The 26,214-nt window shown below is 31.2% G+C and overlaps 3 protein-coding genes across 10 annotated transcripts; 1 reads left to right on the top strand and 2 right to left on the bottom strand.

The window, feature by feature from the left end:
* Window positions 1-8,777: 8,777 nt before the first annotated feature.
* On the bottom strand, window positions 8,778-12,883 carry LOC133816172 (glutathione S-transferase F11-like). The gene is made up of 3 exons (XM_062248812.1): window positions 12,701-12,883; window positions 11,479-11,527; window positions 8,778-9,383 (listed from the first exon to the last, which is right to left on the bottom strand). Exons 1-3 carry the CDS (start codon window positions 12,845-12,847, stop codon window positions 8,938-8,940), a joined length of 642 nt encoding a protein of 213 aa, XP_062104796.1. The 5' UTR covers window positions 12,848-12,883; the 3' UTR covers window positions 8,778-8,937.
* A 529-nt stretch (window positions 12,884-13,412) lies between these two features.
* LOC133818188 (chaperone protein dnaJ C76, chloroplastic-like) lies at window positions 13,413-15,723 on the top strand. The gene is made up of 6 exons (XM_062250922.1): window positions 13,413-13,618; window positions 13,806-13,995; window positions 14,073-14,277; window positions 14,369-14,475; window positions 14,876-15,086; window positions 15,224-15,723. The coding sequence occupies exons 1-6, from the start codon at window positions 13,524-13,526 to the stop codon at window positions 15,358-15,360; spliced, it is 945 nt and encodes a 314-aa protein (XP_062106906.1). The 5' UTR covers window positions 13,413-13,523; the 3' UTR covers window positions 15,361-15,723.
* LOC133818189 (sirohydrochlorin ferrochelatase, chloroplastic) lies at window positions 14,614-23,216 on the bottom strand. Of its 8 annotated transcripts, none has more exons than XM_062250926.1 (9): window positions 23,094-23,216; window positions 21,397-21,493; window positions 16,736-16,809; window positions 16,426-16,622; window positions 16,265-16,326; window positions 16,064-16,174; window positions 15,803-15,895; window positions 15,407-15,488; window positions 14,614-15,046 (listed from the first exon to the last, which is right to left on the bottom strand). In XM_062250926.1, exons 2-9 carry the CDS (start codon window positions 21,418-21,420, stop codon window positions 15,036-15,038), a joined length of 654 nt encoding a protein of 217 aa, XP_062106910.1. In that variant the 5' UTR covers window positions 21,421-21,493; window positions 23,094-23,216; the 3' UTR covers window positions 14,614-15,035. The 8 variants fall into 8 exon arrangements, with proteins under 8 accessions (XP_062106910.1, XP_062106909.1, XP_062106908.1 ...); XM_062250925.1 differs by having other exon boundaries at window positions 14,614-15,265; window positions 15,374-15,488; XM_062250924.1 differs by having other exon boundaries at window positions 15,374-15,488; window positions 23,094-23,215.
* Window positions 23,217-26,214: the final 2,998 nt, after the last annotated feature.

Raw genomic sequence — 26,214 nt, forward strand, 5'->3', positions numbered from 1 at the left:
GGAAGATATCTTCTTAAAAGAGGTTTGATATGGAAAATAGGTGATAACTCTACAAAATAGAGTTATTTTACCACTTTTTATGTGTTAATTGTTGCTTAATTCTTGAGATTTAAATTTATTTATTAAATTTTAAAGTAATTTTGAATTTATTAGTCTTATTTTGATTTTATATATTTTTGTGTGTTTTTATAGTTATTTTGTTGTAAAAAAATTGTAGTTAATTATTTGAGTTATTGTTGTTTAGTTTGTGGTAAGAAAATGTTGTATTATTGAAATTAAATGTTAAATATAAATTAAGTTATAATTAATATTTTTAAAGAATTAGCTTGATTTATTTTATAATTGAAAATATTTAGTTTTAATTTAATTTATGTTTATTTTTGTAGATAATTTGTTGCATGTTCTTGCTCTTGAAAAAGTAGGCAAAATGAGATAAAAGTGGTATTTTTTGGGGAAAAGCTAAAGAATTTGGCATTTTTCTTCAGCAGGCCCAATACCATGAAGCCCATGCGCCAGAAGTCCTTCCTCACCAACAAGTCTCCCAGCCAATTCATTCAATTGAGGAAATTTGCATATATACTTTATCAGCCATATTCAGCACCCCACGTGACCAGGACCATTTCCTTGCCTCCAGCAAGCTTTCACCCACCGCCTACCCCAATTTGCCAATAGCAATCCTCAGCTGCTCACCAGGCCTGCCATGCCCACTGCTGTGTACCTCCCCCAGCTCCCACCTGCCACAAATCAGCCAGGCACTTTGCCATGCATGCCATTTTTTTCCTTGAGTCCATAATTTGTACTCTTGTCCCTTATATTCAAAAATGCAACTTTTTACCACACTTTCTACATATTTTACCCCAAAACATCATTATTACACCCTATAATTTACCTCTATTTTCCATATTATTATTAAGTTAATTAATTTAAATTGATTATTTTAATTTACTCATTTTGGCTATAAATAGGGAGTTTTGAAGACCATTTAGGGTGTCATATTTTAGGGGAGGTTACTATACCATAATTTCTACACATTCAAAACCTCTCAATTCTCTTCTTCTTCTTCTTCTTTTTGGTTATTTTTTATGTATTTTTAGAGGAAATTTTGGGGGTTTCTCCTCCAAATTTTCCTATTTATGTTTGTAATTTTTAGTTTGTATTTGCTATTCTAGTTATGTGTTTCTAATCTTCATAAGATTATTAAGATCATGATGAAGCAACGTGTAACTAAGTAATATTTATGTTGTATGTTGATTTCCCTTGTAATGCAACATGTTTATGGATTTTTCTTCTTCATATATTTCTTTCATCTTAAATATCATGTATTTTGGATTGTTAGCATATATTTACACTTTGTTTTTCATTAGTGTAAAACATAATATTCTTTGTGTAAGATGTGTCATTAAAATTGTACACATCCATGCTTAGAACAAAAATATTATGTTTTGCCTTATAAATAATGTTCATTGATTTATTTGTTATTTCATTAGATTGATTTTTACACTAAATGTTTTGAAATTATAATTTTGAAAAGTGAATAAAAATATTATCCTTTTTAGAAGTAACTTGTGCTTAAATTGAATATCTCATTTGAATAAGTGATGGTTTGATTAATTTCTACTATTACTAAAATTTGGGAATCAATGTACTTTTAAATATTATTGAACTTATACTTTGTGGATTCTATTATCTTAATAATCTTATTTTACCATCTTATTTACAATGATTAATATATATATATACATTGTCTTTAATTTCTTTATTATTATCTTTTATTTTATTTTTATTATACAAAAATTCCATCAATCTTTGGAGCTAGGTTAGAATTTATTAATTTTGGTTTAAAATAGTTTTCTCTTTTCGATTTTAGACAACTCCCTTGGGTTCGACATCCTTGCTTACACGATCACTATTCTATATGAACGATTCGTACGCTTGCGATTTATAAATATTTAAAACATACCCGTTTTGCGTCAATCAATAGGTAACAGTAACCTAGTTAGAACTCTTCAAGACTATTGGATTCCTAATTTTATGCGTATATCATATGTTGTAAATCCCTACAACACAGACCCAAAGCAAAACAACAAACAAAACTAATCAAAGAATCAATGTAAACTTAATATTGCTAATGCTGATGCTAAGAAAATGAAAACAGCAATGAAAAATAAAGCAAATGAACACAAGAAATTATCCTGGTTCGGATCTCAATGTGAGTCCTATTCCAGCTCTCCCTCAAGGAGTTTCTCCACTATCAAAAGGTTGATTACAGACACCAATTCAAGCTATGCAATGTTACAACAGAACACCACTAATCTGACTTTCTTCAAGCTTGTCAATCCACCATGAATGCCATGGTTAAGTAGCACCTTTCTTCTTGAATCTTGGTCTGCTTCTTTCTCTGTCTTTCTCTCAATCTCTGGTCACAGATCTTTCTCTCTCTCACATGTACTATATATTTTTAATGTCTTAATAATACAGCTTATATAGCTTTACAAAACTTAGCCAACCGACTTATGACTTCAACTAACAACTAACTTATAACAACCTTTTTTTAACTAACTATTAAAACATAGTAACAGTAGTTCTATTTCTGATTTTCATATGGATTACACTTCACAATATCCATCTTAATCCATGAAAATTAGGAGTATCTTCGTCCTTGAGGGAGTGAACCTGATTGCTCAAACAGGTCCAAGGTTGAGCAAGTCCAAACAGTGATTGAACTTGCTCACAGGCAGCACTTTGGTTCCTGCATCAGCAGGGTTCTCTTCAGTAGGCACCTTTTCCAAATTGATTTCACCAGCTTCTATCTTGTCTCTGATCCAAAACATCCTTATGTCAATGTGTTTGGATCTTTCATGGTAAACTGGATTCTTGCTCAAGTGAATTGATGATTGACTGTCCGAGAATACATAAACACTACCTTTTAGCATACTGATTTCTTGTAAAATACCCTTGATCCATGTTGCTTCTTTGAAGGCTTCTGTAACAGCCATGAACTCTGCTTCAGTGGTGGATAATGCAACAACATGTTGCTGCTGAGATTTCCAGTTGATACAGCATGTATTCAGCATAAAACAGTAACTGGTCATTGATTTTCTGGTATCTCTATTGGAGGCATAGTCAGCATCTACATATCCTTCTAACTTCAAGTCATCTCCTCCTTTTTCGAATTTCAAACCATAATCTGAAGTTGTTTTCAGATATCTCAATAGCCACTTCAAACCTTTCCAATGATCTTCACCAGGGTTTGACATAAACCTGCTCAATGTGCTAACAGCATATGCAATGTCTGGCCTTGTGCTTATCATTGCATACATCACACTGCCAATTGCTTTAGCATAAGGGATCTCTTCCATTTTTCTCTTTGACATGTCATCTTTTGGAGATTGTTCTGAGGATAAAATAAAATGGCCAGCTAGAGGAATCTTGGTCTCCTTTCCACCTTCCATATTAAATTTCTTTATGACTTTCTCGATGTATGCTTTATGTGTAAGCATCAGTTTCTTTTCTTTCCTGTTTCTCAGAATTTCAATACCAAGGATTTTCCTTGCTGCCCCCATATCCTTCATTTCGAACTCACTGTTTAGAACATACTTGAGCTTCCTTATCTGATTTTGATCTTTCCCCATGATTAGAAGATCATCAACATAGATTAACAGAAAAGTAGCAGCTTGAGACTTCAAATTTGTGAAGTATAAACATGTATCAAAATCAGATCTAATATATCCAAACTTGGTGATCACTTAATCGATTTTCTTGTACCATTTCCTTGGAGATTGTTTAAGCCCATATAGTGATCTCTTTAATAGGCAAACAAGTTCCCCTTCCTTTGATTCCACCTTGAATCCTTCAGGCTGATCCATGTACACTATTTCTTCAAGTTTCCCATTTAGAAATGCTGTTTTTACATCCATTTGTTGTATATCCCAGTCGAGTTGAACAGCTAGTGCAATCATCATTCTGATGGTCTTCATTTTAACAACAGGTGAGAATATTTCTTGGTAGTCCACCCCTTCAACTTGGTTGAATCCCTTTGCAACTAATCTGGCCTTGTAAATTTTTGGTTCAGCTTCTGTTATACCATCTTTAACTCTGAAAAGCCATCTGCATCCAATGATCTTTTGCCTTTCTGGTTTCAAGACTAATGACCATGTTTCATTCTTCTTTAATGAGGCAATTTCTTCATTCATAGCTGATTTCCACTTCAATGAGTGCCTGCATTTTAAAGCTTCCTGATAGTTGTTTGGCACAGCTTCTTTTGATTCCTTTGCTATAGCAAAAGCATAAGCAATAATGTCAGCTTCACCATATCTGTCATGAGGTCTTATTTCCCTTCTTGTTCTGTCTCTTGCTAACTGGTAGCCTTCTAAGTCCTCAGATTGACCTTCTTCTTCAATTTCTTGATCTACATCAGTGTGATCATTTGAATCTAAATTTGCATGCTGCAGTGGTTCCACCTCAATCTGAACTCCACTTTGAGAATTTGTACCTGAAACATCAGACAAGATACCTTTCTCATTTCTTTTAAAAGGGAAATCATTTTCATTAAAGACTACATCTCTGCTAACTAGGACTTTATTAGTTTCAGTTGATAATAATCTATAACCCTTGACACCAATTTGATATCCTAACAAGACACATTTAACAGATCTTGGTCCAAGTTTATCTCCTACAGTATGTGCATAAGCAGCACAGCCAAAGGTTCTAAGATGCATTAATGATGGTGGTTTATTATTCCATAATTCTTCTGGTGTTTTAAGGTCTATTACTCTACTTGGGCTTCTGTTTATTAAGTAACATGAAGTATATAATGCTTCACCCCAATATTTCTTAGGCATACCAGAATTTAACAAAATACATCTGACCTTATTGAGTAGTGTCCGATTCATTCTTTCGGCAACACCATTCTGTTGTGGATTCTTAGCAACTGTCTTATGCCTTCTGACACCTGTTTCTATACATAGCTTATCGAATTCATCATTAACAAACTCAAGTCCATTGTCAGTCCTCAATGTTTTAACTTTCTTATCAGTTTGGTTTTCAACAAAAATTTTCCAGTTTTTAAACTTACCAAGACAATCATTTTTGTATTTTAATAAGAAAACCCATACCTTCCTGCTATAGTCATCTATGATTGATAAGAAGTATTGATTTCCACCTGGAGTTTTTACTCTGCTTGCACCACAGAGATCAGCGTGTAGATATTCCAGAATTTGTTTAGCTCTATAGTTGCTTCTCAAAAATTTTATCTTGTGTTGTTTTCCCTGCACACATATCTCACAAAAAGGTAAATTTGCATGAGTGTAATTCAAAAGCAAACCTTGTTTTGATAGTTCAACCAGGCCTTGTTCACTTATGTGTCCCAATCTAGCATGCCAAACTTTTGAATCTGTTTTACACTTAGTGACTGCTGCAGCTTGTGCTGGAGTTATTGTTTTTCCATCCAGAAAATATAGACCATTTCTTTTGATGCCTCTCATGACCAGAAGTGCTCCTTTTGTGATTCTCATTGTACCTTTACCAGTTCTGTATTCTAAACCTTCATCATCTAAGGTACCAAGTGAGATCAAGTTCCTTTTCAACTCAGGAATATGTCTAACATTGCTGAGTATTCTAATAGTGCCATCATAGCTTCTTAAAGCAATTGAGCCGATACCAACAACTTGACACTTGTGATCATTTCCCATCATGACATTTCCACCATCAATCTTTGTATACTCACTAAACCATTCTTTGTTTGGACTCATGTGGTAAGTACAACCACTGTCCAAAATCCACTCATCAGTTTCTTTACAATTTGAACTGGTGCAAGCTTTCCCTAAATCTGCATACTCCTCCAGATCATTAATAGCCACAAAAACATCTCCATCTGAACTGTAGTTGTCATCAACAGCTGCATTAGAGTCGCTTCCTTTTTCTTCCTCATCCTTATTCTGCTTTTTCTTATCTCTGAGTTCCCAGCAGTGCCTTATTAGATGACCTGTTTTGCCACAGTGATGGCATTTCCTAGTTTCTCTTGGTCTAGACTTCGATCTGTTGTACCCTCTTGTTCTTGAGTTGTATCTTGGTTTAGAGTTCTCTCTGAACCTTGAATTTCCTCTTCTTGGTTGTCTTCCTCGAACAGTCAATGCCTCCTCAGTTCTAGCTTCCTGTCTTGCTGCCTTTTGCCAATTTAATTCAGCATCCCTCGATCTCAGTGTGCTCATTATATCTTCAAGGGTGAGGGTGTCTCTACTGTACATTATTACAGTTCTCATTTCTTTGAACTGATCTGGTAAGGCATTCAATATGATTACTGCTTGGTCTTCTTCTTTGATTGTTTCTCCCATGTTGGTTAGAGATAAAACAATCTTGTTGAGGTCATCCAAATTCTGCTCTAATGAGATGGTGGCATTCATCTTGAAGCCATAGAATTTTCCTTTTAAGAATATTTTGGTGGCTGTCGACTTAGCCATGTACAATTGCTGCAACTTGTTCCATATCCCCAAAGCTGTTTTCTCTCCAATGACTTGCCTCAATACATTATCTGCAAGATTCATTATTATGGCCGATCTTGCTTGCTTCATGATTGTTTCTGTTTCACTTTTCTTTGTTGCATCAAGTTCCTTTTCTGTCTTTTCAATCTTTTCCTCTAATGCACAATCTAACTTTTGGTAGATTAGGATTGCCATCATCTTTTCTCTCCAAAGACTGAAATCCCCCGATCCATCAAACCTCTCTAAATCGAATCTGGTTGATGATGAGGCCATTGATCAACTCTTTCTTGATTCTTGGTTGTGTTGCAACTTGAGTCTCGGATCCTTCAAACCTGGCTCTGGTACCACTGTTGTAAATCCCTACAACACAGACCCAAAGCAAAACAACAAACAAAACTAATCAAAGAATCAATGTAAACTTAATATTGCTAATGCTGATGCTAAGAAAATGAAAACAGCAATGAAAAATAAAGCAATGAAAAATAAAGCAAATGAACACAAGAAATTATCCTGGTTCGGATCTCAATGTGAGTCCTATTCCAGCTCTCCCTCAAGGAGTTTCTCCACTATCAAAAGGTTGATTACAGACACCAATTCAAGCTATGCAATGTTACAACAGAACACCACTAATCTGACTTTCTTCAAGCTTGTCAATCCACCATGAATGCCATGGTTAAGTAGCACCTTTCTTCTTGAATCTTGGTCTGCTTCTTTCTCTGTCTTTCTCTCAATCTCTGGTCACAGATCTTTCTCTCTCTCACATGTACTATATATTTTTAATGTCTTAATAATACAGCTTATATAGCTTTACAAAACTTAGCCAACCGACTTATGACTTCAACTAACAACTAACTTATAACAACCTTTTTTTAACTAACTATTAAAACATAGTAACAGTAGTTCTATTTCTGATTTTCATATGGATTACACTTCACATCATATAACTCTCCCAATCCTCCTTCTTCGAACTTTGTTTCTTTTTTTATATCTTCTTCTGGCAGCTGGGATATTAATAAATTAAATACTTATTTTTCTTATGATATTGTTACATCCATTCTCTCCATTCATCTTACTTCTTTGCATACTTCAGACTCTTATTTCAGGTCAATTTTATGTGAAAACTGCTTATCATTTAGCTATCTCTTCAAGTTCTTTTCCTTCATCTTCAAATTTACAAAACTCTAAGAGGTGGTGGTCACATCTTTGGCATTCTCATATACCACCTAAAGTTAAACACTTTATCTGGAGAGCTTATTTGCATGTTTTACCATTACCTTCAAACCTTTTTTCTAGGAAAATTCTACATGCTCCCTCTTGTTCTTTTTGTGTGATGCTACTTATGAAATGGGTTCTCATGCTTTGTTGTATTGTTCCAGAGCTCAAAAGATATTGAAAAACTAAGAGTATGTAAATTTCTTTGTAGCACACCAGCACCTTGATATATCAGATTCTATACTGTGTGCTCTTGAACTTTCACCAAATCATGATTTTAAAGTTTTTCTTTGTCTGGTCCGGGATATTTGGAATAATGATAACTCTGCACTTTTTCAGGAAACCAACTATTCCTCCCAAAGTTCCTTGTTGGGTTGCATCTTTTTTTTAAAAACTATTGGACTACTCAGCAAACTCAACATGTTAATAGAGAGGATAAAGTTTCAAGGTCAAACATTCAATGGATTCCACCTCCTGCGGGTCAATTAAAAGTGAACATTGATGCAGCTGCATGTACCAAAAGTTATAGAATTGGCTTTGGAGCTGTAGTCGGGAATAACAAAAGAAGAATTGTACCTGGGCTTGTTGTCCCCATGAAATGGAGTTATTCATCATCGATTATGGAGGCTCGGGCTCTTTTATGTACCCTTAAATTGTGTAATGTAGTTTCATTGCCTATCATATACATTAAAATGGATTCCAAAATTTTGGTTGATAGAGTTTTGCATTCTTATCAGGATATGTCTTCTTTTTCAGATCTTGTCAGGGAAATTAAAACCTCATTATCTTCTTTCCTTGACTTACACCTTTCTTATGTACCTAGAAAAGCCAATACTTTGGCTCATAGAATTTGCTAGGAAGACATTAGGATCAGATACTGAGGTAGTTTGGAATAACTCAATTCCAAGCTTTCCTTCAATTATGCAAACTGCTTCTTGTATTTCTCGGTTTCATCAAATGGAAGCACTTATATTTATATAAAAATATAAAAAATAAGTGGTTAAAAAAATGAAGATAGCAATAAACAAAAATAATGATAAAATATTTAGACAAAAAAAAAACACTAATTAAACTACAAATAACAAATTTTCTTGAAAGTAAAATTATTATTATTACTCGTAGAAACTTAGTAGACATATTTTTCTCCCAACATAAAATAGAAAAAGATGTGACAGAAATAAAAACATAAGATAGATGAAATTACTTAACATAAAGTTTGTGAAAGTTTCATCTAGAAGGGAGCTAATTAATTAATAGTGTTTATTAATTTCTTCCAAGCAGGGCGGTTGGAGATGGTTTCCCACCAGGCCTTGACGTTCTTCCTCTCAGCCACTAGATGCCCCATTTTAATTTCATTCACCAAATATCTAATCGCCGGAAGATGGGTCAGATCGGCCAGACTGAAAGCGTCACCGCCAAGGTATTTGCTCTTCCCCAATCTCTCCTCGTACACGTCAAGCACTTTCACCAGCTTTTCCTCACAGCTGTGCACCAGAGCCAAGTTTCCCACCTCTCCCATACTAGGCAGGATTAGGATCTGAAGCACCAGTGTGTAGACTAACTCGTTGAAGTTGTTGGATTCTACTTCTACCCATTGGTCCACTATGGCTCTCTCCTCCGCCGTCGCCCCCAATAGCTCAGCTCCTTCATCGGCGTACTTGGTTGCGTAGTACCTTATGATTGCTCTTGATTCTGAAATCAATAACAACACTTTAATTGTGGATACATGATGTTAATATTTCTTTACCACTTAAAATTTTACAAAAGTATCTATTCACTTAAATTTATTATTCAATTTAGATTTCATGTTCTATCACTTAAAATAGTTAATTTAAGACGGAAGATTTATATTTGAAAAGGGCATTATATTTGAATCCAAAAATATATATAGGTACACATTAGTTAAAAATATTTTTCTTTTGACATTCTGTCAATTCTTTCTTTTTTTTTTTTTTTTTCTAATTTCAATAATTTTATTTTATCTTATTTTCATAATTTTTTAGAAAAAAAAATCTTACTTTGAGAAGTTTTATATTTTTTTTTCAATAAATTTTATTTTATTTAAATATTTAAAATATATATTTTTTAGAATATGAAAAAAATTTAAAAAATATGAGCATAAATTGATAAAAATATGTATTATATACTAATTTTTAATAAAAATTAAGCGTCTTAATCAAATTTTGGGTACAATAATCACTATTTAAAATTAGAGGAAATTACAATTTTAATAGAGTGTGCAAAAATATGATTTTTTTTCAAAAAAAGTTAATCTATGGCTTTTTTTTAAGAATTTTCACTTTTATGGGTTTATTTTCCCATATTTTTGTATAAAAGTTAATTTATGTCATAGTTTTACTCTTAATCAAATTTGGAAGGGTAAGTTTGTAATTTGATTATTATTTTTTTTAGGTTATTTATTTTTTTATATTACTAATTTTATATTAAATTTTTCTTTGGTTGTTTTGCACATTTTTTTTTTGTAATATGAACTGTTTTTAAAATTATTATTTATTTATTATAAACATGTTTTTTTAAGATTGTACGTTTTTTTTTTTTCAAATCCTGGGAGGGTAACCAGTTACTTGATTGATCTTAAAAAAAAATCCTAGAGCTAGGTTAAATAACATGCACCAGGAGGGGTGACGAGTTAATCATATTAAATATGAAAAGAAACATCAAATTTGAAGGAAAAAAATGGAAGAACACTATATTAAAAAATAAAGAAGAAGTAACTATGATTTTAGTAACATAAGTAACTAGTTATCATAAAGAAACCATAAATATACACACACCAGAACGTGAAAGTAACCAGTTACCCTCAGAAATATACATACAGAGAATGTGAAGGTAACCAGTTACCATTCACGTTTTCATATTTTTATTAGTTTTCTTTCCAAATTTTGGTATTCCTATAAGTGTTACAGTAAAAAGAAAATGCTGAAAAAATTGATTTGAATTTTTTTTATATATAGTGGAAAAACTATAAAAAAATTACAATAATAAATAAATAAAATAGTAGAATAATTATGTAATGTTAAAATATATGTGTGAAAAAAAAGAAAAAAAAAAGAAATAGAATGAGAAAAGAATAAGTACAAAAATGGAAAAAAAAAACAAAAGAAATGATGAATGAAAAAAAAATAGATGAATAAATAAGAATGAAAAGAAGAAGAAAAATAATGGAAAAATGAAAAGAAAAAAAAATATGAATGAAAAAATTGGTAGAAAAAAAAGAAAAAAAAAATGGAAGAAGAAAAAAAATCTCATATGTGTGAAAAAAGAAAAAAGATGGAATGAGAAAATAATAAATACAAAAATGAAGAAAAAATAGAATGAAAAAAAAACTGAAAAAATATGAAAAAAAAACAATACAAATGAAAGAAAAAAAATAGATAAATGAATAAAAATGAAAAAAAGAAGAAGAAGAATGAAAAAAATTAAAAGAAAAAAAGATGAAGGAAAAAATTGGTAGAAAAAAAAAAGAAAAAGGAAAAAATGGGAGAAAAAATAAGAAAAAAATGATGGAAAAGAATAAAAAAAATAAAAACAAAATTACTTTCAAAATAAAAAAAAAAACATAACTATAATAAAAAAAATGTGACATTTCCATATTTTAGTTAATTACTAATTGTTTTTCCCATATTTTAACTTTTTCTTTAATAAATTTCATATACAAATTAAGAAAAGTATAACTCCTATATTTTTACATATTAATGGTATAAAAGCTATATTTTTGAAAAATTCCCTTAAAATTAAGACAGGACTCATTCTAATTTTTTCTTACCGAAAAGTCTAAACTCGCCTTCTTCAATTACTGGAACTTGTCCAAATGGCTGTACAGAACAACAAAATTAATTAGTTCAAACATTTCTTATAATTAGCTTAATATATATTACTAGTGTATTGATCTTTTTAGTTTGATAGACATATTCGAATATTGTTTGTTTACATAAATATTTTAGTTTGATGACTTTAATTATTACAATTAAGATTTTAATTAAGTTTAACTAAAAATAGAGTATCACTATACTTATTTAATTTTAAATTAGGAGTTATAAAACATTTCAACAGTTTGATGGTAATACATTTCTCTTCATAAAAAAAGAGGTTACAAATTAAATCTCTCTCTCCCAAGTAAAAAAAAATAGGTTGTAAATATTTTTTATCCAATAGTGCAATATAAAATAATTGTGATAAATATCATTGCGTAATATATGAAAATCAAAGCATGTGATAAATAATAAATATTTTGATGCATATATATTGGTCAATGATAAATTATCTAAAAGTGTGATAAAAAAATTATAATAATATAATACCTATTTGTCTATATTAAAATTAATAAAATTTTATTTCATAATTCCATTTGTTAAATGACAAATTACCTGACTTTAATAATATATTTAGTCTTAGATATAATTTTAATAGTAAAAAGAAACATTATTAATAAATTTACTTCACACATTTTTTAAAAATAAATAAAAATTAATAATCACAAATAATTCACAATTTGAAAGATGGTAGTTATTTTTAATTCCTCCCCATATTTAAACAAAGCATAAATATGTGTTTTGATATTCACAGCTTTTAATTTCTTCTTCCACCACAAGATTTTGCTTGAAAAAAGACATAGAAATAACGTTGGTTTCTACACAAACGAGATGATCTAAACTTTTATATATACTATTTGACGTCATTTAAAAAAAAAGAACTTATTTAACGATATATTTTTTTTACCTGAGATATAAGGTGAAAAAGTAGTAAATAATAAATATATATTTATAAAGTGAGAAATTTTCAATTAAGGGAATGTGGTGACTGGTGAATACAGTACGTATACTACAAACAAATATTTATATTTATATCCAACCGCATAGAAACATAGAAATAATAATATAACTTCGTATAGTAAGATAAAAGTACATAAATAAGTTCAACGACTGATCATAAGAAAATATTTTATATTATGTTAACATAAGAATGTAAGATAGTATTAAAAAAAAAACCTGTAAGAGCAGAAATTGGGGTCGTTTATGCTGAGCAGTTTGGAGGTCTACGTGAACAATCTCATACTCAATTCCCTTCTCAAGAAAGCAAGCAAGCACCCTCTGTGTGCACGCCGACCTTAATGAACCATATACTTTCACCACCATTCTCAACTCTCAACACAACAACAATTCAGAATTAAAAAATATATATATGTTAAATTATAAATGTTGATGATGAATTTTTTTTACAAAATATATATAGCATGAGATTGAGAAAGCAGTAGTGACCAACCACATGTGGGGTGGTTGTTACTTGTCATGCATATATTATTATTCGTTAGATGACATGCACGATCCCTCTCTCTCTCTCTTTGATACTCACATGTACTTGGATGTGGGGGTTGTCACACGTGCTTAATACTAATGTATATTTACAAAGTATGTAGTACCGGTGGTTAAGAATCCCAAAGTCACACAAACAAAAAGATAGATGGCCATTTATGGCATACGTATGCCGTATGCTATAATACGACTTCACCACTTATTGTCGTTTTTATTATATAGATATAGATAAACATGATGTCAAGTGTCACATAATTCTCAAAACTACTTGTCGTTTATTTACAAACGTTGCTTTCCCAATAATTCCTTTTCACTAAGCAGATATGGAGAGCTACAATTTGTTAAACCACCAAAGCCATTCAGAAAATATCCGAATTGCTAGAACGAACCAAAAATATCCTAACACTAATTAGTAAAGCATATAATATATATACATATATACATCTTATGAATTTCAAAGAACTTGCGAAAACGCCATAATCACTTCTTCTTTTTTTAAATGTCAATTTCACTACTTTCCATCTCCCAATCGTCCCTGCCAAGAACTTCCCACAATCATGGACAAAATTTCACAGCAAACAAGCCCACTTGGAGGTAATATATATTGCACGAGTCATCAAGTTCATATTTTGAGCTTTGAAGTAGTCAGTTGATAATAGTTATCCTTTATTCTCAGATTTTCCACAGCTCTATTTGGTTGCATTTATGTTGACATTCACTACTAAGTAGCATTGTTCATTATCAATCCAAAATTCACTACTAACTCTCTGATATTTTTTAGGGTTAACTCAAGATGGGGGCAGAGGTACTCTGTGATTAGATGTTGTAACGGAAAAGAATGGATGAGAGTGAAGAGAGAGAAGAATTATTATGAATTGCTTGGTGTTTCAGTGGATTCTCAATCCCATGAAATCAAACAAGCTTATAGGAATTTGCAAAAGAAGTATCACCCAGATATTGCTGGCCAGAAGGTCTTTCTATAAATTATTTATTTAATTATTCCTATGTCCAACTACTGGAATGAATTTCTGAATACATATTTGTGTAGGGGCATGAGTACACTCTGCTGCTGAATAAAGCCTATAATGTTCTAATGAGAGAGGATCTAAGGTGCAAGTATGATGTTTCAATTGGTGAAGTAGTGAGCGGTAGAAGAAACTTCAGCAGAAATATATCTGGCTTGGATCACTACAGTACTTGGAATGGACCCTTAAGATCCCAAGCTTTGTTTGTAGATGAAAATGCATGCATAGGTTTATTTAAGCATAGTTTAACTCTTGATGATCATTCTTTCATCTACCATTTTTTGCCCCCCAAGTTTCTCACAATCGATTCACTTTGCAGGGTGCAGAGACTGTGTTCACCATGCAAGTAAGACCTTCATGATGGATGAATCTCTTGGATGTGCTAGGGTTAAGGTACAATTTGGGGATGATGACCAAAAGATTGAGGTAACGAAACTACAATGTTGTGAATCATCAAAAAAAAAAATTATGGAGAATAAGATAACTAGTGTAGCTTTCTTAAAGAAATATGAACTAAAATCAATCATGAAACAAAATCTACTATTACTAAAACAGCACACAAAATTTAAGCAATATGATATGTTAAGATCTATGTCCACAGACGCAAAGTGAAATGATCTAGCTTCTGTATTGTACAAGAAACAATATCTCTCTCTAGAATACAGAACAATTGATTAAATCATATGAAACACCTTAACTGCTCCGCTGTAACCAAAGAAAATAAGTTCTGTCATCATCAAACTCGGAAAATAAGCTTTACTAACTATAAACAGAAGCTTTACAGGTCAGCTGTGAAACAAATTATAACATTCCATAAAACTTGCAGGTATCCATCGATTCATGCCCTGTTAATTGCATTCACTGGGTGGACAGTGACGAACTGCCGGTGCTTGAATTCCTTGTTAAACCTCAGCCAAAAGAAGGTTATGGTGTATTTGGAGGAGGATGGGAGAGACCCAAGAATGTTTTTATGGCAGCTAAATCCTTTAACAAACAACTGGAACAGCAGACAACCAATAAATACCAGCATCCAAACAGTATAAATTCTAATTAATTGCCATTTTAACTGAAATGGACTCTTAACCATTACTATACTCAACAATTGATTGTGTTGTGCATATATACTCTCTTCTGTATACTAAAAGGTATTTCCACTGATGTGGTTTATTGTCAGCTTCATATGAAGAAGAAACTCCTGCTCAAGCTGAAGCCCGTACTTATGCAAGTAAGAAAATAGAGGAGGAGAAGTTTTCAAGATTATGGAATTGGACAAGAGAAGCATTCAGGATGAATTCAGCGAATGCAGAGTAAATATACAGCTTACTCTCTTTTGTAGATCAATATAGCCTGCACTTGCCTGTTCCAGCACAGACATCACATTCATCTGCATCCCCAGCAACATGGCTTAAGCAGTGTTTAATCCTGTCATCGACCACATTCTGCAAACAAGCGCCAACTTTCAGAATGAAAGCCCCAAGTTTGTTATTAACTACTAAATACAGCCTCACTGATAAGTGATAACTGTGTAAAAATCTACAATCCCAAGCAACAATAGATAGTTGATCCTATGTATGCTGTTTTCAAGTAAGACTTGTTCTATATATTTAGATAATAGAGAATTCATTTAAGTTGTACATTATCACAAAAAATAATAACACGCTTTTTTCTTTTTCATTTAAGTATGTTCGACCATCAAATCAAGCGTAAGTTTAAAAGACAATGTAAGAAAGGGAGAATAAAGAAGTATAAATACCACAAGTAGCTCATGGAGACCAAGAGGTGCAGTTATGATATAAGGGACACCAGGGTGCTCCTTTGCAGCTTCTGCTGTTAGTGAAGGAATATCCTGGAAACATCAAACAAAATTATCTTACCAAAGGTTCCTTGGTCTACAATGTAGGCATCACCATTGTTATTATGATTATTATCTTGATACAAGTGAAGTGCATTATTGAAGGAAGAGGTGTATTCATTCAATTTAATAAGAAAATAAAAAGATGATATGTTAAACTACCTGATGCCAATGTCTTCCGGGCAAAAGGAAAAATGGACTCACAATAACCCGGATTGCCCCTTGTTGAACACATTTACAAAATGAGTCTCTGATTGATGGTTCTGCCAACTCCTATTTTTCCCATAAAAATAATCGAATGAATCCTTGGAAAAAGCATACAAATTTGAGATTAAGGTTAACAGAAAAATAAAACTACCATACCATATGAGCAGCCTCCACAATATTGTATCCAGTTTTATCTCTAAACATAGTCACAAACTCATCTGAAATTCATATACGCAAACTCAACTATTATCTAAATGATTCAAGAGTACTAAAGTGATAACACAAAAAATAAATCTTTGGATAATATAGAGCTTTACTTAGCATGAGATTTGATTCCTTGCGACGAGAACCATGGTCGACGATGATAATTCCGTCTTTATCCCCAACTCCATTTGAGATTTGACTCAATCCCACTTTCCCAATTCCCAAACACAATGTTCTGCTCAATTTATGCGATTTCGGGAAATTGAGAACCCAGCCTGAATTGTTCTTTCCAGTTCTGCCAACTGAAGAACTTTAATGGCACATTATTAAGAAAGAAGCTATAAAAGTCATTCAAATTCCAACCAAAGAAAACGAAAGTTCAAATCTTTAACTGGAGAGTACGGATATGGAGAATTCGTGTACCTTTTGGCAGCGAATGGAGGATGGAATTGTACAGAACCAATCGACATGGTTGAGCAGACTTCCACTGGTCTAGCCTGTCTGACACGATAATGACGAGTTCTGTTACTACTATTGACTTAAAACGACATCAAATAGGCATGTACGATACTCGTTTTGTATTTCATTGAGCGGGCTAAGGCCCAATTATTATTGGGCTTCGGAGATCAACCGTAAAACGTAGTGAGGAAAGGGAATTACACGAGAAATTACAGTAAATGCTCAAGAACCTGATGTTCTAATTTTAAATTGAGGAAATTACATTTTATATGAGATTTTTTATAGAGTGTGCAAAAATATGGTTTTTTTCAAAAAAAAAGTTAATCTATGGCTTTTTTTTTAAGAATTTTCATTTTATGGGTTTATTTTCCCATATTTTTGTATAAAAGTTAGTTTATGCCATAATTTTACTCTTAATCAAATTTGGAAGGGTATGTTTGTAATTTGATTATTATTTTTTTAGGTTATTTTTTTTTATATTGTTTTTATATTACTAATTTTATATTAAATTTTCTTTGGTTGTTTTGCAAATTTTTTTTTGTAATCTGAATTGTTTTTAAAATTATTATTTATTTATTATAAACATGTTTTTTTTAAGATTGTACGTTTTTTTTTCAAATCCTGGGTAGGGTAACCAGTTACTTGATTGATCTTAAAAAAAATCCTAGAGCTAGGTTAAATAACATGCACTAGGAGGGTTAATCAATTATTCTGAAATGAGTAACTTTCAGCCATAAAAGGGGTAACCAGTTACCTAAGAGGGGTGACGAATTAATCATATTAAATATGAAAAGAAACATCAAATTTGAAGGAAAAAAAAGGAAGAACACTTCATTAAAAAAATGAAGAAGAAGTAACTATGATTTTAGTAACATAAGTAACTAGTTACCATAAAGAAACCATAAATATACACACACCAGAACGTGAAAGTAACCAGTTACCCTCAGAAATATACACACAAAGAATGTGAAGGTAAGTTTTCATATTTTTATTAGTTTTCTTTCCAAATTTTGGTATTCCTATAAGTGTTACAGTAAAAAGAAAATGCGTAAAAAATTTATTTGAATTTTTTTTATATATATAGTGAAAAAAACTATAAAAAAATTACAATAATAAAAGATAATAAATAAAAAATAGTTGAATAATTATGTAATGTTAAAATATATGTGTGAAAAAAAAAGAAATAGAATGAGAAAAGAATAAGTACAAAAATAAAAAAACAAATATGAACAAAAAACAAAAGAAATGATGAATGAAAAAAAAAATAGATGAATAAATAAGAATGAAAAAGAAGAAGAAGAAAAATAATGGAAAAATGAAAAGAAAAAAAATATGAATGAAAAAATTGGTAGAAAAAAATGGAAGAAGGAAAAAAAATTAAAAAAAACTCATATGTGTGAAAAAAGAAAAAAAAATAGAAAGAGAAAATAATAAATACAAAAATGAAGAAAAAATAGAATGAAAAAAAAAACTGAAAAAATATGAAAAAAAATAAAACAATACAAATGAAAAAAAAAAGATAAATGAATAAAAATGAAAAAAAGAAGAAGAAGAATGAAAAAAAATGGAAAAAAAAAAGATGAAGGAAAAAATTGGTAGAAAAAAAAAAGAAAAAGGAAAAAATGGAAGAAAAAACAAGTAAGGAAAAAAAATAATAAAAAAATGATGGAAAAAAGTAAAAAAAATAAAAATAAAATTACTTTCAAAATCAAAGAAAACATAACTATGATAAAAAAATATGACATTTCCATATTTTAGTTAGCTACTAATTGTGTTTCCCATATTTTAACATTTTCTTTAATAAATTTCCCATACAAATTAAGAAAAGTATAACTCCCATATTTTTGCACATTAATGATATAAAAGCTATATTTTTTAAAAATTCCCTTTTAAAAATTACAGATAAATTACGGTTGCGTCTAGTAAAATTTTTGTTTTTAAACTCAAAAATAAAAATATATTTTTATTTTATGTTTTTTTTTATAAAATAAAAATGCATTTGGTAACCATTTTTGTTTTTTGTTTTTTAAAATAAAAATAAAAATGTATTTGGTAACTTTTATTTTTATTTTTTGTTTAAAAAATAAAAAACAATGCAAGACATAAAATATATGGTTGTGTTTGGTAAACTTTTTATTTTTTAATTTTTTAAACACAAAGATAGAAATATTATTTTTATTTTTGTTTCTTTATTTTTAAAAAATAAAAATATGTTTGGTAACTATTTTTGTTTTTTGTTTTTAAAAATAAAAAATAATAAATATGTTTGATAACTTTTATTTTTATTTTTTGTTTAACAATATAAAATGAGATGTTGAGTTGAAGAAAAGAAAAAAAAAAACGAAAAGTCGAAAACTGTTTAAATTTTTTTTGAAAGTGAACAATTTTTATTTTCAAAATTTAATGAATTTTAATCAAAATTTTTAAAAATAATAAATAAAAATAGAGTTACCAAACACTATTTTATGTTTAATTTTCAAAATTTTAATTAATTAAATAAAAAAATACTTTTTTAAGTGTTGCCAAAGAAAAACAACTCAAAGTCTCTTATAAAAAACACAACTCCATAACATCGATACATACAACTCAAAGCCTAAGAAATGAAACACACAAATTGCCAAATTAGATATTCATCAAAGTCAAAAGTATGAATCATATACTAAATATACAACAAAATTAACCAAACAAAAGGCCTCAAAACAATGGATCATAATTAATCATTCAGATTAGTGGGGATTTAATCAACATAATTTATAATAACATACCTCAAAGTCACCAAGTCAAAGTGTCTAAAACACTCAAAGCCACCTGATTAGTGGTGAAAAATACACATTTATTGATTTTAATTGTCAAAATAAATTAAGTTTTAATTAATATTTTCATGGAATTAACACGACTTATTTTATAAATGAAAATATTTGATTATGATTTAATTTATTGTTATTTTGTAGGAATTAAAGTTGTATTTTGACACTTTGAAATGAAGAGAAAAGAAAATAATTAAATATGAAAAAAAGAGAATAGAAAGTGGCATTTTTCTTAAAAGAAAATAGCCCAATCTGAAGAAGCCCAGGCCTGTTGGCCCAAGCTCAGCCTTTTCCCTCTCCTAGCGCCACTTGGCGCACTCAAGGCTCGCCACGCGTCCGCTGCTAGCCACCTGGCGGCCTCTCCAAGCGCCACCTGTCCGAATGCTCCACCAGTTCTTCAGCTAACCCGTGCCTTCCCAGCAGCCTCTCAAGGCCAGGTCCATCTGCCTTCAGCTCCTCCTTCAGCCAACATTTCAGCTTCACCAAGCGGCCCAAATAAAGCAAAGCTGAGGCCCAAACGAGGCTAGCCTCCATCAGCCCATCCGAGGCAGCCCAAGCAAAGACCCTTCAGCAGCTCCAACTTTCTCCTCTCCCAGCCTTTGATCCACGTTAGCCTCACTGCAGCAAGCCCAATGCCAGCCCAGTCCGAAGCAAGCCCAACACCCTGCCTACGTGGCACATTTTTATTGGCTGGGAGTGGGTCAAAACCCACTTCTGCCACAGCCACCTTCAACCCATATTTTGTGGGTATTGGGCTTTGCAAAATTGCCATTTTGAGCTTTAAAGTTCATATTTTTTGGTACTTTAGAAAAATGGCATTTTGACCATACACAAAAATAACTAGGTTAATATTTATAATAAGATTTGATTTTTCAAAATCATATTTTATTATTAATATTTCAGATTTATTTTGTAAACCCCAAATTGTTATTTAATTTCTTTTTAGTCATTTTCTCCATCTATAAATAGGGACACTTTCTTCACATTTTGTATGTAATTTTTAGGTAGCAAAACTCTACCAAATTTTAGTCTCATTTCTCATATTTTCTCTCTAGAATTTCATGAGAATGTCTAGCATAATAGGCTAACCTTCTTGGGAAGGTTAGGATGATCCTATATGCACTATGACTTTGTTTGGTATTTTTTATTCACCATGTGCTTAAAGTTTATATATTTGAGTGATTTATTTTCTTTCATCTCTATTTCTTCATCTTGTTATCTATATATATGTTTACTAATAGTATATAGATTTTGTCAAGCACTTTCTATGTATTATCAAATTAGTGAAAATAATATAGATAATATCTTTATCATTTTCTCCATCTCATCCATATATATTTACTTTTGCTAAAATCTATATAGAATTAGTCATGCTCTTTCTATGTATTTTATAAATGGTAAAAGTAATATTTGTGTTAGGTTTTATGTCCAATCTTTTATTGCATTATTGCCAATGGTATAATGTCATTTTTAGATTTCTCATAAGATTTATCTCATCTTTTCATGGTAAAGAATAATAATCACTTGGATACATTTTTGTTAAATATATTTGTGCTTCAATGTTAAATCTTCCAAATGAATAGTTGGGATGCGAACTATCAATTTGTGTAATTTTTGTGAATCAAAGATCCAAATAAATAAGTATGCATATTGATGATTTTTGATCCTTCCTACTTGTTACCTATTGTTACATCACATTTTAATCTATCTTTATTTCTAATCTTTAAATCTCTAAAACAACAAAAAAATATCATTTGCTCTATTTTCCTCACATTATTTATCTCTAATATTTATTTATTGATTAACTTGTTTCTTTACCTCCTTGTGGAATCGATCGCCCATCTATACTACGACTACCGCTAAGTGGAAGTCACGTTTGGGCATTAAACACCACCAATCCACCAAGCCAATCAATCTGAAACAATCAAATTTGAAACTAAATTAATACTATAAATTGATTAGAAACCACAAAATCAATACATAAATTGATTAATTAAATCTCATATTAAGCCCTCACTTCCTTCCCCAAATTAATACCATAAATTGGGTTTGGGTTTGATTTAACTTCGAAATCTTGGATTTTGGCTATATGGGCACCTGTTTTTTCGGCTAGAAAATATAAAATGGGTCATCTTTGTTACAAAAAAATGTGACTTTCTTTTCTTACCCTTATAAGTGTCGATACTGCTATATATGTATATACACATCTGTTTTGATTAACTTTGAATAAGGATCTATACTTGCTACATATGTATATTTGTATATGTTATTCATATTGTTGTGTTGAAGAGGATTAGAGTTTTGGTGGAGAAGCTTTCAGAATCGTCCAAAGTTGGTGGAGGAATAATTGGTGATATTAACACTTGCATTGATAGAATTCCATTGACAGAGAATTCTGATGATAATGGAGTGGATATTGACAATCAGAAAATTAAACCTCAATTGAATAAAACAGCAGAATATCTTAACACAAAGGCTTTAGATTAGATGCCTCTTTGAGAAGGTCCAGTGATGTTGACATTAATGGCATATCTAGCTCCAGCACTAAATAATTCAACATAAATGAACTGAATATTGTGAAAGGAGTTAGACAAATTGGGCTGGAGAAGCTTTGGATATTGGAAGGCTTCTGATCAGATCTTAGCTTCTTCTAAGGTATGTTTGTGTAGAATTAAGAAAGCTTGGATAGTCAATGTGAATGGTTTAGACTGATGTTTTCCTTGGAGGAGGTGACTGCAAAGTCTGCAGAATTAGAGCATCTCATTGAAGAGTTGGACTTGTCAAAGGCGGCTGCAACCATGGTAATTGATGACCAGCACTCTGTTGAATTTTCGAGGAGAAGATAGAGTCTAAAAGGAATCATCTTAAAGAGTTGAACTCTCAATGGTAAGATGTCAATGTTAAATCACTTGGCTTAGTTCTGTGTACTTAGCCAAGGCATGTGGATATAGATTTGGTTTCAGACTATTTATGACTTAACTCATTTTGGTCCCAGCATTATGAATGAATGTAACTTGGATATATCAACACATAAGTGATCTTTTACAGGAAAGTTCTCAAAATCCCTTTGGAAGAGGAAAGTCTTCAAAATTCTCTTTATGAAAATACCCCAGAAACCAAGGGAAATCTTCAAAAGCTGAGGGGATTGAACAAGAAATAAAGACCATATCATCTGAAATTCAAAAGAGGTAAGAAGTTCCGGCAATATGAACATAGTGATGATGTAAACAAACTACAGTCTGATCTTGATGCAATTAGGAACACTTGAGATTAAAGTGGTATAAACAAGTATAACACCGCCAATGGGTGAAATCGAAGAAGATGATTTGGGGTTTGAGGTTTTGACGAGAAGCTTCAAGTTGGGGGCGAGTGAGATCCATGGGGGTCATGAGAAACAAGATGAGATGGTAAGGAATGCCGGCAGTGGTTTCGGCACCGGGTGGGAGGAAATAAGAGAAATACAAAAATAATTTCAATGACACAAAACTAAGATTGAAAATGAAAGAAAATCATACCTTAATAATAGAAATTTCCATATCTGTTGATTGAGAAAAGTGAAGAAGAAGCCATTATTGGGCTCAGCTGCTTGACGAATGAGAAGAAGACGAGTTTTTTTTTGAAGCTTCAGAATTATGTTTTCAAAATTTAATTAATTTTGATTTTAAATTAAAAAAAATAAAAACAAAATTGTATTATCGAACGTATTTTTACCGAACGGGCCCTACGTTTTTTATATTATTAATTATCTAAATTGTCATTTTGCATCTTATTAAAGTGATACTTATAACAAGTTCCCTTTCATTTTCTAGGATGAGAATCAATGCCTTTTATTTTTAAGTTAGAGAAAAATAATATTTTTTTAAAATTTATTATATATTTATTTTTTCCAATTTTCTCTTTTCTATTAATTTTTTATTTATTTAGAAGCGTATAATTTTAATATAGTTATGTATGTATATTAGTTTTGTTCAATTAGTTTTTATTTTAAAGTTATATTGATTTTTTTTCGTTTTTTATGAGTTGTCGGTATATTATTTTCCAACTAGTATATATGTTTTTTTGTAGTATAATATATTATTTTTTTCGATGATATTTAATTTCTATCTTGTTATACATAATGACAGTATATAATTTTGTACATAGTATATACATTTTAATAGTATTATATAATTTTGTTAGCATAGTTTATACATTTTTTAGTAATAATTTTGTAAGTTTTGTTGGTATATTAATTTTCAACTCAGTAAATGTATTTTGTGTATGGTATATCATTATTTTTTTAGATAATACTCAGGTTCTATCTTGTTATATGTAATGGTGGTATGTAATTTTGTTAGCATGATATATACATTTTAATGGTGATATGTAATTTTATTAGCATGGTATATACATTTTTTAGTAATAATTTTTTAAGTGTTGTTGGTATATTATTTTCCAACTCAGTATATATGTTTTTTGTAGTATGATATATCATTTTTTTGTAGATGATATTTGTAATGGTAAAAATCTAAGCACTATTATTGTACGCATATCAAGCCTAATAAGATAGACAGACGAGTCAGCCTGGCCCAAAGTAACACAAAGTCTGTGTTTCTAGAGCACTTAAGGCCCAAAGTAGTCAGACATGCTAATCAGGCCCAAGCCACAAAATAAGCCCACGTTCACATAAAATGCCAAAACAAATAACTTAACCCGCACTTGGGCCTAAATATACCCAGTCAGCCAAACGAGTCAAAGGATAAGATGTCAAGAGAGGTGTTATCCATCTGGCGAGATTCCAGAGCGATACCTGGGAACGAGTTAGGAAGAACGACACCTGAGAGGGCTCTATAAGGAAAACTGAAAGGAGTCCTCAGCTCAGAAGATATCGAATACTGAAACTAATCACTCATACTGAGCGAACCTGACGAGTCTACTGACCCAGTCATCGCCCTCAAGCTCTGTCATCACCATTGTTTCTTTTACTTATTGTTTATCATTATTGGTTTCTTAACTTATTTCTCCATCTTATTATTCTCTAGCAATCCAACTGACTTGGGCGTCAGAGTCCCTTTGTCTGACACCCTATCGGTGCTCCCAATTGAACTCTTGCCTCTCTCTTTATTATTGATAGGTTTTTGGTCTCATTTAATCAATTGTAGGAAATCACCTATAAAATTTGGTGCCCACCGTAGGGCCCTAGCAATCAGACCATCGACAAAAGATCCTAGATTTTGTTCAGAGAACTATGTCAGAAGTGGCTGAGACACCTGATCTAGTTGCTCAGCTCGCTGCCCTTTTGAGTAATAATATACCAATTTTATTTTTGTTAAAAAAAGCGTATAGTGTATATAAGTTTACTAGCATGGTATATTGATTTGAAAAAAATTAATATACCATGATAATAAATTTATATACCATAGTTCTTTTTAAAAATACAAACAAAATGATTTGATATGAAATAAAAATAACGAAATTTGATATATTATTGCGTAAACAATATATATACCGTGTTAATAATAGTTAAAAAAAAAACATGTAATATTTATATAATATTAACCATACAACTTTGATATACCATCCCACAAAAAATATATACTATAGTTGAAAAATGGTATACCAACAACCCATAAAAAACGAAAAAAAAAATCAAAATAACTTTAAAATAAAAACTAATATACATGTTGATGCGGTTTTTCGCCAACAATAGATTTGAAATTCAACAAGAAAGATATTAGTGCTTATTTGTAAACCGTGATGAACTATATGAACAATTCCTCACACACACAAATTTATGTGGTTCAGTGGTTAAAATCTACCTAGTCCATGATACAATATTAATACTCTTTCACAATTTCTGCAGAGTTTCTGTATTACAAAAAGTCGTCCATTTTCCTGTCGTTTATCCCTAATATTTATAGTGGAATTCCCTAGAAAAGTTTTGGTAACCGTGTGCATAAATATAGTAAGCATTTAATCAGGATAATTCCCATTTACGTAGGGATACGATTGCCTATCGAATTTACTTCTATTATCTCGGACAATAAATGTGCAATACAACCTGAACATTAATGAGTGTATAAAGAGGCTCCAAGTCTTTCGGGATCCTTCACTATGCGTCATGACCAAGTTTCCACGAGCTGAACATCTTCATCGAGTTGGTGATCGAAGAGTATTCGAACCTTAGTTTGGATTAAGTTCAGAGTATCCTAAATGGGATCTGGCCACTACATGTCTCGAGCTGGATCATCATTTTTGAGGCGATCTGATAATTAACTGCATGTCGTACTACCAACTATACCCCTAGCTGAAATGTTGAATCCACCCTAATTTTTAGGGTACAACATTTGCCCTCCAAGCTCCTGCTCGTGCTTGACGTCACCATTTTCAGACAGCATAGTAGGGGCTTTTAGGCTTTTGTCATGTGAAATCGTGCCTGCCCATTACTTGAGTGTTGAACACGTGGTCGTCTGTAATTGGTGTCTGTTCAGGTTTCGAGGACTGTGGCAACTGTCCTGTCAACTTTTTGTCGTCGCACGGGTCATTTAATCTTGGCCTTTGGATCTCAAGCTGACCCGATCGGATGGCCCAAATTAATTCCCAAAGCTTATGTATAAATAGGGAGATCAGATCTAAACCTCACCACCTTTGCATTAA

The sequence above is a fragment of the Humulus lupulus genome, chromosome 2, assembly GCF_963169125.1.
Source record: "Humulus lupulus chromosome 2, drHumLupu1.1, whole genome shotgun sequence".
Taxonomy (NCBI): Eukaryota; Viridiplantae; Streptophyta; class Magnoliopsida; order Rosales; family Cannabaceae; genus Humulus; species Humulus lupulus.